Raw genomic sequence first — 17,723 nt, 5'->3', positions numbered from 1 at the left:
CAGTACCCAGAGGCACAAACAGCCCCCCCCAGCCCAATAAATAGTGACTGTGGCACCTTACAGCCCCCCCTGGCATTCCCAGTACCCAGAGCACAAACAGCCCCCCCCCAGCCCAATAAATAGTGACTGTCTGTGGCACCTTACAGTCCCCCCTGGCATTCCCAGTACCCAGAGGCACAAACAGCCCCCCCCAGCCCAATAAATAGTGACTGTCTGTGGCACCTTACAGTCCCCCTGGCATTGCCAGTACCCAGAGGCACAAACAGCCCCCCCAGCCCAATAAATAGTGACTGTCTGTGGCACCTTACTGTCCCCCTGGCATTCCCAGTACCCAGAGGCACAAACAGCCCCCCCAGCCCAATAAATAGTGACTGTCTGTGGCACCTTACAGTCCCCTGGCATTCCCAGTGCCCAGAGACACAAACAGCCCCCCCCCCAGCCCAATAAATAGTGACTGTCTGTGGCACCTTACAGCCCCCCCTGGCATTCCCAGTACCCAGAGGCACAAACAGCCCCCCCAGCCCAATAAATAGTGACTGTCTGTGGCACCTTACTGCCCCCCTGGCATTCCCAGTACTCAGAGGCACAAACAGCCCCCCCAGCCCAATAAATAGTGAGTGTCTGTGGCACCTTACAGCCCCCCTGGCATTCCCAGTACCCAGAGGCACAAACAGCCCCCCAGCCCAATAAATAGTGACTGTCTGTGGCACCTTACAGCCCCCCTGGCATTCCCAGTACCCAGAGGCACAAACAGCCCCCCCCAGCCCAATAAATAGTGAGTGTCTGTGGCACCTTACAGCCCCCCTGGCATTCCCAGTACCCAGAGGCACAAACAGCCCCCCCCCCAGCCCAATAAATAGTGAGTGTCTGTGGCACCTTACAGCCCCCCCTGGCATTCCCAGTACCCAGAGGCACAAACAGCCCCCCCCCAGCCCAATAAATAGTGAGTGTCTGTGGCACCTTACAGTCCCCCTGGCATTCCCAGTACCCAGAGGCACAAACAGCCCCCCCAGCCCAATAAATAGTGACTGTCTGTGGCACCTTACAGCCCCCCCTGGCATTCCCAGTACCCAGAGGCACAAACAGCCCCCCCCCCAGCCCAATAAATAGTGACTGTCTGTGGCACCTTACAGTCCCCCTGGCATTGCCAGTACCCAGAGGCACAAACAGCCCCCCCAGCCCAATAAATAGTGACTGTCTGTGGCACCTTACTGCCCCCTGGCATTCCCAGTACCCAGAGGCACAAACAGCCCCCCCCCAGCCCAATAAATAGTGACTGTCTGTGGCACCTTAAAGTCCCCCTGGCATTCCCAGTACCCAGAGGCACAAACAGCCCCCCCAGCCCAATAAATAGTGACTGTCTGTGGCACCTTACAGCCCCCCCTGGCATTCCCAGTACCCAGAGGCACAAACAGCCCCCCCCCAGCCCAATAAATAGTGACTGTCTGTGGCACCTTACAGCCCCCCTGGCATTCCCAGTACCCAGAGGCACAAACAGCCCCCCCGCCCAATAAATAGTAACTGTCTGTGGCACCTTACAGCCCCCCTGGCATTCCCAGTACCCAGAGGCATAAACAGCCCCCCAGCCCAATAAATAGTGACTGCCTATGGAATCTTACAGCCCCCTGGCATTCCCAGTACCCAGAGGCACAAACAGCCCCCCCAGCCCAATAAATAGTGACTGCCTATGGAATCTTACAGCCCCCCTGGCATTCCCAGTACCCAGAGGCACAAACAGCCCCCCCCCAGCCCAATAAATAGTGACTGCCTATGGAATCTTACAGCCCCCCTGGCATTCCCAGTACCCAGAGGCACAAACAGCCCCCCAGCCCAATAAATAGTGACTGCCTATGGAATCTTACAGCCCCCCTGGCATTCCCATTACCCAGAGGCACAAACAGCCCCCCCCCAGCCCAATAAATAGTGACTGCCTATGGAATCTTACAGCAGCCCCTTAGACTATACATGACATTATACACATTTTACATGATAATATGAAAGTAGGGCCCTCAGAATCCCATTCATCCCATAACCCTTGTTTGCTACAATATTGCAAAGCACTCCCTAGCTTGTAGGCGCTGTATTAATAGACAAATAAATGATGATGAATGATTGAGCTACCGGTTGGTTGTACCGATACTACTTTAATTGATGGGATTGCTTTGATGATTGGAATAATGCCTCCATGTGTAGTGCTGAGCGACGCCCTCTGTGCTACCCATGTAGTGCTGTGCCCCAGACTTGGCTCCGTACGGTGGCTGGGTTGGACTCGCCGAGACATCAGTACCTGTCCATGCCTGGCTATGGAGTCAGTAGAGCTTTGCTGCTCTCAGCGCCGGAACTCTCCATTACACGTTGTTTTCCCCGCCGCCTCCCTTCTCCCCGGGGAGCGCATATCAGGAGAAGTCCGTTCTGTTTACTGGGAATGGTTCTGTTTGTTGGGCTCCGACTGTGTCACGTTTGCCTGATGTCTGTTTGACTGGGGCAACTGGGATTCCTTCCAGCTACATCTTCCCGTCGAGCCAAATTCTTCTGCTGGATCTTTCTCAGTCATGTTCCAAAACAATACATAAAAACCCTTTAATTCGAATCAGCCGTTTCAGGATCAGCGCTGACATTTTTTATACAAGTAGATATGGAAGGTAGCGCTGATATTCTGCCTTTTAGCAAAGCGGAGCGTTGGCTTTTAGACTGGATTTAATCTGAGCGCTCTGTAATTGAAAGGAAATGAAGTCCATTACCATTAGTTTGTATGAATGATTCGGGGTGAAATACAGTCCCATATACACAGGCCAGTACAACTATCCATAGGGCTGCTACACCCCATCCAGCAAACAGCAACCACGTGTTACTAATTTATAGAGATTATTTATCAGAGACTTCCCACCTACAACCGCTCCGTGCAACAAACCCATATGGCTGCTGTAACACTTTCAGCTTACAGTATCCCCCTACAACTGTAATCTCTGGGGTTAATGCCCCCAAAATGTTAGACGTTCCCTGCTGCCCTTGGGTTGTCCCACGTTCTAAACTGTGACTGAGGCAGGTGTTGACTGGGCTTCAGAATATTGAAATTATGAAAAGAACTTCCTATTACAATCTTCTTTAAAACGCCTTTATTCATATAATTGGCACATTTGTCTACATCGACCCTTTGTCAAGCTTTTGGCTTCAGAATAGGCCCTGGCATTTCCAGTACACAGAGGCCCAAACAGCCCCCCCCACAGGCCCAATGGCACATTACAGCATTTGCCAGAACCCACAGATTGCTATTCCGGGCCTGTACTGAGACCAAGTGGCTGTGCTGCCCATGGTGCAGGTTCTTATGTACATGAGTTTATCCAGGCTCATACCGGACATGGCACACCTTCATTTAGCCTCTGTAATGCTGGTGTATCAGGTATTGCTTCTGCCACCCTCTCTATTAGAACCAACACTTGGGCACCTTGGGATTTAGTTGACCTGTAAAGTGGCTTTTTTTTATCTCTGTATAACAAATGCTTCAATGGAGGTCCAAGCTTTGCTTGCGCCTTCTCTAAGAGAGGTGTCAGACAGGAAGATTAGTCGCCCGCAATAAATTTTCGCTACTGCGGCCGACTTATCTCCCCGAAGTGCCATCCCACAGGCAACAATGTAAATCGCTGGTGGGATGGCATACTTTTAAGGGCTCTGGCACACGGGGAGATTAGTCGCCTGCAACAAATCTCCCAGCTTGCAGCCGACTAATCTCCCCAAAATGCCATCCCACCGGCAAAAATGTAAATGCCATCCCACCGGATGGCGTTTACATTTTTGCCGGTGGGATGGCATTTCATGGAGATTAGTCGCCCACGAACAGGGAGATTTGTCGTGGGCGACTAATCTCCCCATGTGCCAGAGCCCTGAGGGTGAAGACACACAGAGCTACTAGTAGCAGCTACTTGCTGTGGCTTCTGAAATAGACAATGCTGATCATTTACTGATAATTGTCTCTACGTGTGTTTTAGCAGAGGCAATTCTCAGTATTGTCTATGGCAGTGTTTTTTTTTTTTTCAAGTGTAGTAGCCGTGAAAAAGTAGCTGCTACTAGTAGCTCAGTGTGTCTTTGCCCTTAAGGATATCTAGGGCAGCAGAGTTATCATCTATATCTGCGAGGGATAATAGGGGTCCAGGGTGTGGGCTTGAAAGGGCACGAAGAGAAGAGAAGCCGATGCACATAGCTTTTATTCAGGGCAGGGGAGAACCAGGTTTCAGTAACAGAGAAGTTTATATTACTTGGAGATGAAGAAGTTGCAGTGAGCTTATTTCCGCTGTATCTAGAAAAGAAAATATGAATTCTTCCCAAATATCCCTCTAAATGGCCTTTATGCTGAGCCCCCTTACTACTGCCCCACGAGCTTGGGAACCACTGGTCTAAATGGGACAGAGGGGATCATAAAATTGCTTCTCTTTATTTGTATAATGTTGTTAATGTACCTGTTAAACAGTGACAGAATGCTGCCATTATGGATCAGACAGTCTGACGTCTTTCTCCCATAATACTCTCCCTTATAATAACCTTTTTATCTCCCACAGATTTTGAAAAATATTACATGGTACACAGAGAGGGTGCTGACTGAGATTTCCTTGGGAAGTCTCCTTATATTAGTCGTGATCCGAACCATCCAGTACAACATGACACGAACCAGGGTGAGACTTTTTGTTCCATATTCTGGGTAGAAATGGGCAAATTGGCATTATAGCCATGGTGGGATTTTTAAAGGTAAAGTTAATCATTGCAGTACAGTAATGGAATCACCTGCTACTTTTCAGTTGTTCATTTTTTATAGTTTTTTAATTATTTGCCGACTTCTTCTGACTCTTTACAGCTTTCAAATGGGGGTCACTGACCCTGGCAGCCAAAAACTATTGCTCTTTGAGGCTACAGTGTTACTGATATTGTCAGATCTTTCTGTTCAAACCCTTTCCTATTCATATTCTAGTCTCTCGTTGAAGCCACTCCCTGGTTGCTGGGGTAATTTGGGTCCTACCAACCAGAGCTGATATTCTACACTGGAGAGCTGCTGAACAAAAAGGCTAAATAATTCAAAAACCACAAATAATTCAAAATGAAGACCAATTGCAGAATAGCACTCTCTGCATCATATTAAGAGCAGTTAGCTCTCAGTGCTCCAGGGCGGGGCGCTGAATTCTGGATTGGGGATTGTTTAGAGCCAATAATTCTGTCATTGATTTGTTATCTGCCCTGTTGCCTAATGTGCCACATGTATTACTGTATCCATTAGAGACAGTGTAATTTAAAGTGTAGAAAGACTGGCGATTGCACCATGAAATGCTCCCCATCGCGCCAGTACCACTGCCAAGCAAACACATTTATTGCTGAATGTCCGTGACAGTTGCTCAGAGTCTCCCATAAACTTGGTGCCAGAGACAATGGGCAGTAAATTGCTGGAATTTGTATCCGTATTGACATCAGCCCTCCCTGTATATTGAATTCAAATACAAATCCTTTCTGTTAATTTGGAGATTGGAGACTGAATCTTGCAAATAAGAAAATGAATGTGTTTTACTCATGTTACAAGATGAGCACATTCCCCAATGCTTTCTCCGAGCCAATCAGGATCCCCAACATGCCGAGGTGCTATTGAAGCGCAAACCAAACCTCGTTCTATAGAATAAATGAAAAGCTTTTCTCTTGGCTAAACACATGTATGTGTTTTGGATTCAGTCCCTCTCCTATTCATATACCAGTCTCCAAACCACTCCCTGGTTGCTAAGGTAACTAGGCCCCTGGCAACCAAATAACTGCTGAAACTTGAGAGCTCCTGCTAAAAAAACTACAAATAATAAAAAATGAAGACCAATTGCAAATTGTCTCAGAATATCACCCTCTACATCATAATAAAACTTAACTTAAAGGTGAACAACCCCTTCTCTCATTTGAGGATCTCTTGAAATGAGCGAATCTTATAATATATGGCCACCTTTACCCTACCTATACATTACATTAACATTTATTTATAAAGCGCCAACATATTCCGCAGCGCTGTACAATAAGTGGGTTACATACATTGGACATACAGAGTAACATATAAAGCAATCAATAACCGATACAAGAGGTGAAGATATAGCTTTCTCTATATAAAATTCACCTTTTTATTTAACGGAAAGATAAGGAAGTCAATGTAGTCACTAGGTGCTAAATGGGTGCAGGATGGCACCCATCAAAATGCCTTGTGCTCATTTATACTAATGCTGGTGTTGTACCCTGTAGTGAGGCACTAAGGCACAGTGCATTATGGTGCAAAGGAGGTAAGTACATTACTTCCATTTTTTCCTCCGAAGAGTAGGAAACCAAGTAGCCAGCCAGTGGGACCGCATGGGAGAGACATTTGAGGCCTGGATCACCCTTGTCACTAGTTCATAGGAAATAAATTGGTGATAGACACTTGAATTTATGCACCAAGCTATAACTCCGTCACCTAAATAAGATGCACTTTCTATTCTCTTCTACAGGACAAGTACCTCCATACCAACTGCTTGGCAGCCCTGGCCAACATGTCAGCCCAGTTCCGCTCACTTCACCAGTATGCAGCCCAAAGGATCATCAGGTAACTGTGCACCACAAAGCTGACTCTTACCTAGGTTTAATGAAAGATTCGGGCAAAAATAAAACCATATGGGATTTACCTGGCACGGGGCACACCATATTTCCCAGCATTCCCTTGCACCCATTAATATCTGTGCAGTTACTGAACTTGTTCTGAATAGAGCTTCAATGGTTTTATCATGGGATATTAATGGAGGATATTCATATAGTATTATATCCTAAAAGTAAAGTAATCTCTTGTATGTGTCGCTGTATGCGCTATTCTCATTTTGCACTGGTATTTATGTAGCCTCTATAAACTCAAAAGGGGACTGTCCCTTCCGATACTGTTATATTTGTGGCACTATCCCAGATTTTTGGGTTCGGCTGAACCTTGAATCCCTTAGTGAACGATTCCTAACCAGAATCCTCTTTTGCATGTGGAAATTAGGTTACAGAAGGGTTAAATACTGAAGCGAGGGTAAAAATGTTTTTACTTCTGTGTTCCTGTAACCAAAAGTCACATGATTTTAAGGATTCGGTTCGGGCAAATACTTGGATTCGGGCAAATCTGAATCCTGCTGAAAAAAGCAGAATCTTCACTGAATACCGGACTGGATGCAGTGCATCCTTACAGAAGATGAGTGGGATTTTGGGGATGTAATTGGGCGTGGCATGTGTGGACTGGGGGTGTGGCCTACGGCAGCAGGTGGTAGAGGGGCGCGTACCTGTAGGAGTTAATGGCTGTAATGCTGATAAAAATCAAAAACAATCTGCCATGAAAGGTAGGAACCTACAGGGAGCATTTGGGGGGGGGGGGATTAAAAGCAACTTACAGGTCATTATTTTTAGAGCCGAAATCCTTATACATTGTGCTACACTAACCACTTATTGGGTGCTGGGCTTTTAATGATGGCGGGGGGGCTTCATTGCTGTGTATTGGGATGAGCTGCTTGTGTACCCCATATAACAGCAGTGCCGCTATCTGCCCTGTGAGCCCATCCTCCTATCCCCCCACATCCACTCCTACACTGTTTATACAGCCTCTCCCTCAATAGCTCCTAAAATCTCCTGTAGGAAAGTGGGCATAAAAGGGATTTATTGTGTTTAGATATAACAGGATGTGTTTTTGCTTTGTGCAATAAAACCAGATTTGTGGAGAGCATAATAAAACGGGAGACGGCGCGTACGTGATGCCGAAGCGCGGGACTGTGGGAAGATGGCTGTTTCGGAGCCATTAAAGATGCTGCTGTAAATCCACAGACAGGAATGAAATAGCTACACATTTTAGGGGCTTCTGGGATACTGTCCCATTCTGTAACCTGTTCAGCCAGGAATTTATGACGTGCCACCTGTATATATATACCTAAAAGAGCTTACAATGGTACGCCCCCCCAGGTAACGCCGTAACCAACGCCCCCCCAGGTAACGCCGTAACCAACGCCCCCCCAGGTAACGCCGTAACCAACGCCCCCCCCAGGTAACGCCGTAACCAACGCCCCCCCAGGTAACGCCATAACCAACGCCCCCCCAGGTAACGCCATAACCAACGCCCCCAGGTAACGCCGTAACCAACGCCCCCCCAGGTAACGCCGTAACCAACGCCCCCCCAGGTAACGCCGTAACCAACGCCCCCCCAGGTAACGCCATAACAACGCCCCCCCAGGTAACGCCATAACCAATGCCCCCAGGTAACGCCGTAACCAACGCCCCCCAGGTAACGCCGTAACCAACGCCCCCCCCCAGGTAACGCCGTAACCAACGCCCCCCCAGGTAACGCCGTAACCAACGCCCCCCCCAGGTAACGCCGTAACCAACGCCCCCCCCCCCAGGTAACGCCGTAACCAACGCCCCCCCAGGTAACGCCGTAACCAACGCCCCCAGGTACCGCCGTAACCAACGCCCCCAGGTAACGCCATAACCAACGCCCCAGGTAACACCTGGGGCTCAGTTTTCCATTCTTGGGAGCTGGACGTCCATCACGTGGGAAGGCAAGTTCTCTGCCTCTGTATAAGGCTGTATGCCCAAGGTTTATACCATCAAACAGGATTATGTTATCAAGCATTGGAAATAGGCCCTTTATTTATGAGCTTGTCTGTAGCGCAGAAATGAGGCTCAGCCACGCTGCGTTCGCACAACGGAAAAAAAAGGGACTGAGAGCGTATGTGAGAGTCACGGGCAGGCGGAGATGTAACAAACACACTATAAATTTCCGAGATTCTTTCCAGCAAAGCTCCAGCCCTGCGCTGTGTAATTTATGACAATATAAGTATCATTTGGGTTTCACTGTCTTGGTATGCTGCTCCGAAAACACTTTAAATAAGATATATAGGTCTATTTTTATCGGCATGAAATGCTTTGGCTTCACCAGTCCTATGCACAGGCCGGGGGGGGGGGGCGGCTTTCTCCCAACCACAGCGTTTAAAGGGGAACATTAGGGGACACGTGCCTTTATTGTACCCATTCCACTCCCCAATGCCGCATCTCGCCCTGTGGCACATGATTTTCCTAAAGTTTTAATTCTGGACCCCCCAGAAGAGCCTGTTGATTGGTCAAAAGGCAAACCCAGAGCAGCCAATGATCAGACACTATTTCTATCCCATTACCGGAGCCTACAGTAGGGTGATTAGATCTCTTGGAGATTCACACATCTAATAAATACATGTTGCAGGGCAGCACTGACTGCGGCAGCCATAACTGCCTATGATTAAGTGCCAGAAGGGTACCAAACACATACGGAATAACATGGGGTCTGTATGTTTTTTCTTTTTAATATGAATATACTTTAGAAATATAAGTAGCAACCCTAGATATCCCTAGATATTTCTTAATTATAACAATAGGCAAAAAGCCTGTTTAGCACAAGCCCTGTTCACTCAGCCGGGGCCCAGCAGTTTTTTTCTCTGTGTCCCACGGGCCCAGTCCAACCCTGGGTGTGTACTGTCTCTTTAAGAATGCCCTCTGGCAGCGCCCGCAGCCAGTCACTGGCGAGCTATGGAATGAAGAGTGAATCTCCTGGCTGCCCTACAGCAGCTCTTTCCCTTTATTTTCTATCCAAGTTTCGCTCTCCTGCGTCTTGGAAATTCGGTAGCGCGCGTGTTTATCCCTTAGATGGTGCAGGGGAGATTTCGTGGAATAATTTATGGTGCCATTTAGCTCCCAGCAAAGGGAGTGTTTATGCCTTCCTCACAGGTAACATTGCTCAGTTTCAGGATTACTTTTTCCATGGCAATTAGAAATATGGGGGGGTTTTTGGGCGGGGGGGGCTTTACTTTCCTTTATAGGTCCTTTTTTGTTTGTTTTTGTTACCAATTGGAATGACTTTTTTCCCCTGCGGTGCTAGAATTTCCACTTTGCTGCTTTGGCTGTCAGGGGATGATGGGTGCCTGCTCTTTACAGGACAAACTAACCCACAGCTATTGGGTACCTTCAGCGTGCAGTGTATATATAGTGAATAATGAACCCCCTATTGTAATATATAGGGATATTATAAGTCCCCGAGGAGTTCCTTATAATATATAGTGAATAAAGTACCCCCTATTGTAACATATAGGGATATTATAAGTCCCAGAGGAGTTCCTTATAATATATAGTGAATAAAGTACCCCCTATTGTAACATATAGGGATATTATAAGTCCCCGAGGAGTTCCTTATAATATATAGTGAATAAAGTACCCCCTATTGTAACATATAGGGATATTATAAGTCCCCGAGGAGTTCCTTATAATATATATTGAATAAAGTACCCCCTATTGTAACATATAGGGATATTATAAGTCCCCGAGGAGTTCCTTATAATATATAGTGAATAAAGTACCCCCTATTGTAATATATAGGGATATTATAAGCCCCCGAGGAGTTCCTTATAATATATAGTGAATAAAGTGCCCCCTATTGTAATATATAGGGATATTATAAGCCCCCGAGGAGTTCCTTATAATATATAGTGAATAAAGTACCCCCTATTGTAATATATAGGGATATTATAAGTCACCCAGGAGTTCCATGACCTGAATAAAAGCACAAGGCCGAAGGCATCATCCTTTTATACAGGTCAAGGAACTCTGAGGTGACTTCTAATATCCCTATATATTACAATAGGGAGTACTTTATTATAATATACAAGTTTTAGTGAGTCATGTGACAGAAATGACATCACAAAGCTCCAATTATAACTGATGACATCACTAAGCACCACTTATACGTTTATCATTTACAGTTTGGCCCCCTGAAAATGTCCAAACTGTATATTATACATATATATATTATATAAGAATTAATAATAAGTATTAATATGCACGCTTAGGGTTTAACCCTTTCCCAGCACAGTATCAAGTGCAGGCTAGGTGCTATTGTTGGGGGTGCCAAGGAACTACAGTGCAGCAGCAGGCACAATTGCAATTCTGCCAAAAAGGTCCACTCAATCCTAAATATCTAGACACTGTATCAGAATTTTTTTTTACCTCACTGGATATATAGTAGCCTATGTTATTCCTCCTATCTCACTGGGTACATAGTAGCCTATGTTATTCCTCCTACCTCACTGGGTACATAGTAGCCTATGTTATTCCTCCTACCTCACTGGGTACATAGTAGCCTATGTTATTCCTCCTACCTCCCTGGGTACATAGTAGCCTATGTTATTCCTCCTACCTCACTGGGAATTCTAAGAATTGTATTTAGTGGAGGTTGTTAAGTCTCATGATTTTGGTCCCTGCTTAGTGTAATACTGTGTCTGTACACAATACATTCTGTCACAGTGCCCCAGATACTGTCTGATCCCCCCTTTGTAAGCAGCAGTCCTGCCCTGCTTAATGGCTGAGATTCTAGCTATCTGTATAACAGAGCATTCTGTCACAGTGGCACAGATCCTATCTGATCCCCCCCATTGTAAGCAGCAGTCCTGCCCTGCTTTATGGCTGAGATTCTAGCTATCTGTATAACAGAGCATTCTGTCACGGTGGCACAGATCCTATCTGATCCCCCCATTGTAAGCAGCAGTCCTGCCCTGCTTTATGGCTGAGATTCTAGCTATCTGTATAACAGAGCATTCTGTCACAGTGGCACAGATCCTATCTGATCCCCCCATTGTAAGCAGCAGTCCTGCCCTGCTTTATGGCTGAGATTCTAGCTATCTGTATAACAGAGCATTCTGTCACAGTGGCACAGATCCTATCTGATCCCCCCATTGTAAGCAGCAGTCCTGCCCTGCTTTATGGCTGAGATTCTAGCTATCTGTATAACAGAGCATTCTGTCACAGTGGCACAGATCCTATCTGATCCCCTCCATTGTAAGCAGCAGTCCTGCCCTGCTTTATGGCTGAGATTCTAGCTATCTGTATAACAGAGCATTCTGTCACAGTGGCACAGATCCTATCTGATCCCCCCATTGTAAGCAGCAGTCCTGCCCTGCTTTATGGCTGAGATTCTAGCTATCTGTATAACAGAGCATTCTGTCACAGTGGCACAGATCCTATCTGATCCCCCCATTGTAAGCAGCAGTCCTGCCCTGCTTTATGGCTGAGATTCTGTTATTCCTCCTACCTCACTGGGTACATAGTAGCCTATGTTATTCCTCCTACCTCACTGGGTACATAGTAGCCTATGTTATTCCTCCTACCTCACTGGGTACATAGTAGCCTATATTATTCCTCCTACCTCACTGGGTACATAGTAGCCTATGTTATTCCTTCTACCTCCCTGGGTACATAGTAGCCTATATTATTCCTCCTACCTAACTGGGTACATAGTAGCCTATGTTATTCCTCCTACCTCACTGGGTACATAGTAGCCTATGTTATTCCTTCTACCTCCCTGGGTACATAGTAGCCTATATTATTCCTCCTTCCTAGCTGGGTACATAGTAGCCTATGTTATTCCTCCTACCTCACTGGGTACATAGTAGCCTATGTTATTCCTCCTACCTCACTGGGTACATAGTAGCCTATGTTATTCCTCCTACCTCACTGGGTACATAGTAGCCTATGTTATTCCTCCTACCTCACTGGGTACATAGTAGCCTATGTTATTCCTCCTACCTCACTGGGTACATAGTAGCCTATGTTATTCCTCCTACCTCACTGGGTACATAGTAGCCTCTGTTAGCCATAGGGCTGCTGTACACAGGTTCCCATGCAGTCTGGGCCCATACTGTTGTGCCTACTGTTGAGCAAAAAGCTGGAGCCCAGATATAATGGAATAGTCAGGGCTTTGTTGCTGGGAGTCTCCCACAGATACAGAAAGCAGCAGGGCAAGGGTGCGCTGGATTGCCGGCACCATAGGGAGCTGCGGAGCCCAATGGGTTAATTGAAGAAGGAGTTGATGCAGTTGACTGGTACTGAGACTCTGCCGTGTTTTTGTTATGTCTACAGACTGTCCGTGTTGACTCTGCTCTTGAGATGCTCAGTAACAGGGAATTGTGCAATCAGAATTAGCCAAGCCGGGATTTGTTCTGATACGTATTTAAACATCCAGACGCAGTGATGAAAGTACTTGTCCTTTTGTGTCTGCCTGCCGAGGGCCACTTATCTCTCATGAATGGGTCTCTGTGGCACTGAGCTGCTAAACACAACATGCTGGAACATGGGGCCGGCAGCCTGCGCTCAGGGAACTCTAACTCCCTGAACCTTCTGGCAGTTGAGGAATTCTAAGAATTGTATTTAGTGGAGGTTGTTAAGTCTCATGATTTTGGTCCCTGCTTAGTGTAATACTGTGTCTGTACACAATACATTCTGTCACAGTGCCCCAGATACTGTCTGATCCCCCCTTTGTAAGCAGCAGTCCTGTCCTGCTTTATGGCTGAGATTCTAGCTATCTGTATAACAGAGCATTCTGTCACAGTGACACAGATCCTATCTGATCCCCCCCATTGTAAGCAGCAGTCCTGCCCTGCTTTATGGCTGAGATTCTAGCTATCTGTATAACAGAGCATTCTGTCACAGTGGCACAGATCCTATCTGATCCCCCCCATTGTAAGCAGCAGTCCTGCCCTGCTTTATGGCTGAGATTCTAGCTATCTGTATAACAGAGCATTCTGTCACAGTGGCACAGATCCTATCTGATCCCCCCCATTGTAAGCAGCAGTCCTGCCCTGCTTTATGGCTGAGATTCTAGCTATCTGTATAACAGAGCATTCTGTCACAGTGGCACAGATCCTATCTGATCCCCCCCATTGTAAGCAGCAGTCCTGCCCTGCTTTATGGCTGAGATTCTAGCTATCTGTATAACAGAGCATTCTGTCACAGTGGCACAGATCCTATCGGATCCCCCCATTGTAAGCAGCAGTCCTGCCCTGCTTTATGGCTGAGATTCTAGCTATCTGTATAACAGAGCATTCTGTCACAGTGGCACAGATCCTATCTGATCCCCCCCATTGTAAGCAGCAGTCCTGCCCTGCTTTATGGCTGAGATTCTAGCTATCTTACTAACCTGTGGCATCCTGTCACAGTGGTCACAGACCTTATCTAAAAATACATTTTTTCTCAACCCTGCATGATTTGCAAAGTGATTTTGTTTGGAAAGTTTAGCTAGGAATGAAATCAAAATACAGGATTTTAAATGTAATTTATGGCAGCTAATCTGGCATAATAAAAATGAAATAACAGTACTTTTTTTAAGAGAATCTGTTGGATAGTATCCCTTTCATTGTTGAGCTCTTCAAGCAAAAGAAAACCTAACCATGGCAGTTGTACAATTTTACTGGCAAAAGGAAATCATAAGAGAAAACCCAACCAAACTGATTTAGTGCGGATAAAATAGAACAAGGGGAAGCTCTGGTGTGAGATTTCCAGTTGGTTCATCATACGTCCCACTCTGGCTTCATTATTATTTTCTCATTCTGCGTCTGCACAACCCACATCCTTTCCCTTGGGTAGTTTGATGGCATATATTTTCCATACAGTGCTTGGGAGTGTCCCCGTGAGTGGGTTCTTGTAGACGAGGAATATATTTATGTAACCTGCTTTCACTTAGCCGTGACGGTGCCTGCTGCATTGTCTGTACAACTTGTCTCTTCTCCATGATGCGGTGGGGCTGTGTCTGGCACTATTGCAGCAGGGTTACCCAACCAGCAGTGCCAATCACTGTGCCACCATGCTAGATTGTTATTATACAGAATATAAACCCAATTAAACTACAGCAGAACCCCCTACAGAGTCAACCTATGTGCCCCCTGTCTCTGGCAGTAATAGCACAGTCACCGGCTCCCCAGCGTTTGCACCCACATATCTGTTAAACCCCAATTCAACTGGCTAAACCTCTCCCAAAAATACTTCTAATATGGGCAGAGAGCAACACTGGCGAAATGGCTGCACCATTATGGTCAAAGCTCACCCAACTAAAGGGTCCACTGGTTTAACGGGAAGGACACAATCCATCAGTAGGACGGTAGGGCCACCATCAGGAATCATGGGCCCCATACTGTTTACACATGTTCTCCAGCCTATGGGAGGATGAAGGTGTCTACACACGGGCAGATTTTAGCTTTCAATTTGGCAACTTATCTGCCCGTGTTTGGGCACCTCCAACAGACCTGCCCGACCGAGAAAAATGCCTTCTAAATATGTGCCAATATAAAATCAAGGTTTAATAAAGGTTTAACTTAATATATTAGAAGTCAAAGGCACAAGGCTGCAGGGAACTCTGAGTATCACTCATGTATTATAAAGAATATTATACCCCCCTACTGTAAATGATAAGGATATTAGCAGTCACTGAGGGGTTCTGTGCCCATATAAAGGCACAAGGCTGCAGGCTGAGTTATACAGGGAACTCTGAGTATCACTCATGTATTATAAGGGATAATGTACCCCCTACTGTAAATGATAAGGATATTAGCAGTCACTGAGGGGTTCTGTGCCCATATAAAGGCACAAGTCTGCAGGCTGAGTTATACAGGGAACTCTGAGTATCACTCATGTATTATAAGGGATAATGTACCCCCTACTGTAAATGATAAGGATATTAGCAGTCACTGAGGGGTTCTGTGCCCATATAAAGGCACAAGTCTGCAGGCTGAGTTATACAGGGAACTCTGAGTATCACTCATGTATTATAAGGGATAATGTACCCCCTACTGTAAATGATAAGGATATTAGCAGTCACTGAGGGGTTCTGTGCCCATATAAAGGCACAAGTCTGCAGGCTGAGTTATACAGGGAACTCTGAGTATCACTCATGTATTATAAGGGATAATGTACCCCCTACTGTAAATGATAAGGATATTAGCAGTCACTGAGGGGTTCTGTGCCCATATAAAGGCACAAGTCTGCAGGCTGAGTTATACAGGGAACTCTGAGTATCACTCATGTATTATAAGGGATAATGTACCCCCTACTGTAAATGATAAGGATATTAGCAGTCACTGAGGGGTTCTGTGCCCATATAAAGGCACAAGTCTGCAGGCTGAGTTATACAGGGAACCCTGTTGGTGCTAAGGTAGTGTAACATGGGTATAACATGTATTACATGGATGTTGGAGAATTCGTTTTAGATACATGTTTGACTAATTCCAGCCATTTCACAAATTACATGCCAGGGCTTCTCTTCCAATTGTATGAAATGCTCAGAGAGATGCCATTAGTGCGGCTTATGTGCCAAGCATGTCATGGGCAGAATGGGTTAAGGTTGTGACGCCGGTGCCGGCTCTCGGCAGATAATTTCCCATGAGACAGCTGTCTGACTGGCTAATGAATGAAGCGATACTGCATGTTATCTGTGGATGTGGGCTGTCTGCATACTTGGCATGTTTTCTAGGAAATGCAGATAATGGGGACAGGATAAGAGTTTGTTTTATTAAAGAGAAAAAGCCCCATGAGAAATGGCTTTGTGACTATTGGCCCCTTCCTAGCATGGCGCTATTCCCTGCCCTGGATACTGGCACTTGTACAGTACCCCTCGCTGTGTGCCCCTCACTGTGTGCCCCTGACTTTGTGCCCCTGACTGTGTGCCCCTGGCTGTGTGCCCCTTACTGTGTGCCCCTCGCTGTATGCCCCTGACTGTGTGCCCCTGACTGTGTGCCCCTGACTGTGTGCCCCTCGCTGTGTGCCCCTGACTGTGTGCCCCTCGCTGTGTGCCCCTGACTGTGTGCCCCTGGCTGTGTCCCCCTGGCTGTGTGCCCCTGACTGTGTGCCCCTGACTGTGTGCCCCTGACTGTGTGCCCCTGACTGTGTGCCCCTGACTGTGTGCCCCTCGCTGTGTGCCCCTGACTGTGTGCCCCTGACTGTGTGCCCCTGACTGTGTGCCCCTGACTGTGTGCCCCTGGCTGTGTCCCCCTGGCTGTGTCCCCCTGGCTGTGTCCCCCTGGCTGTGTCCCCCTGGCTGTATTCCCAGGATATCCCTGCTTTGTACACATAGGTGAGAGCTGGCATATGTCTCCCCTTATTCAGTAAAGTAAGAGGAGTGACCATATTGTGCGCACTGGGCGTTCCATTTCTGTATATCTCTATGTTTACTTTTTGTTTTAAGAATGAGCTGCCAGGCTTCATCAGCCTCTCGTTAATGGAGAATTCAGCAATGCCCCCATTAGAAATAATGTTTGTGTATATCTCATTATCTTGATGGATCACTGAAATCCAACCTGGGATCTTTATTAGAAATAAATGGAGATCCCAGCTGGGGAGTTTAGAACGGCAGCCTCTCCCATTTGTCTGTATAGTACAATGCGGCCATTGTGTTTGTGGGATGTGATTATTAGGGAAGGGTTGGATAACCTTCCAGCATTGCTGAACTGCACACACACAGGCACTAACCTAGTGCTACAATGCAGAAATACATTTGGGGCAAACGTTTTCCTGATCAGTAACCCAGCAGAGGCTTGCCTTGGTCTGTTAACCCCCAGCAACCAGTCAGCAGTTAGCTTTTACTAATCTAGTAGAGTTTGAAGAATGAGAGCTTACATCTGATTGGCTGCTAATACTAGGGCTCACAGAACCATTCTTCCATTTTGGTACGACCTTCTCTTTGAGCTGAATACCTGGTAGAATCTATAGCTTCCTCTGTGCGTATAACATGGGCTGATGGTCAGGTCATGTGACCAGACATGTGTAGGAGTAACCATACTGCAACAGGGCAGTCTGATATGTTCTTGCTTGGGGGTGAGTGGACCTAGGGGTTTTAGAACCTTTAATATCATTTTCTAGATCTATTATACTATGTA

The 17,723-nt window shown here is 46.5% G+C and overlaps 1 protein-coding gene across 3 annotated transcripts in view; it reads left to right on the top strand.

Moving 5' to 3' along the window:
* Positions 1 to 17,723, top strand: part of dym (dymeclin) — a 198,700-nt gene that overhangs the window by 92,038 nt on the left and 88,939 nt on the right. For all 3 annotated transcript variants that reach the window (XM_031901402.1, XM_031901401.1, NM_001045778.2), the window contains 2 exon segments: positions 4,554 to 4,667; positions 6,495 to 6,589. In XM_031901402.1, the coding sequence (XP_031757262.1) occupies positions 4,554 to 4,667; positions 6,495 to 6,589 (209 nt within the window).

Source organism: Xenopus tropicalis, chromosome 1, assembly GCF_000004195.4.
Source record: "Xenopus tropicalis strain Nigerian chromosome 1, UCB_Xtro_10.0, whole genome shotgun sequence".
Classification (NCBI taxonomy): Eukaryota; Metazoa; Chordata; class Amphibia; order Anura; family Pipidae; genus Xenopus; species Xenopus tropicalis.
Note: the sequence above shows the minus strand (reverse complement) of the source record. Positions and strands in the feature narration are given on the sequence as shown.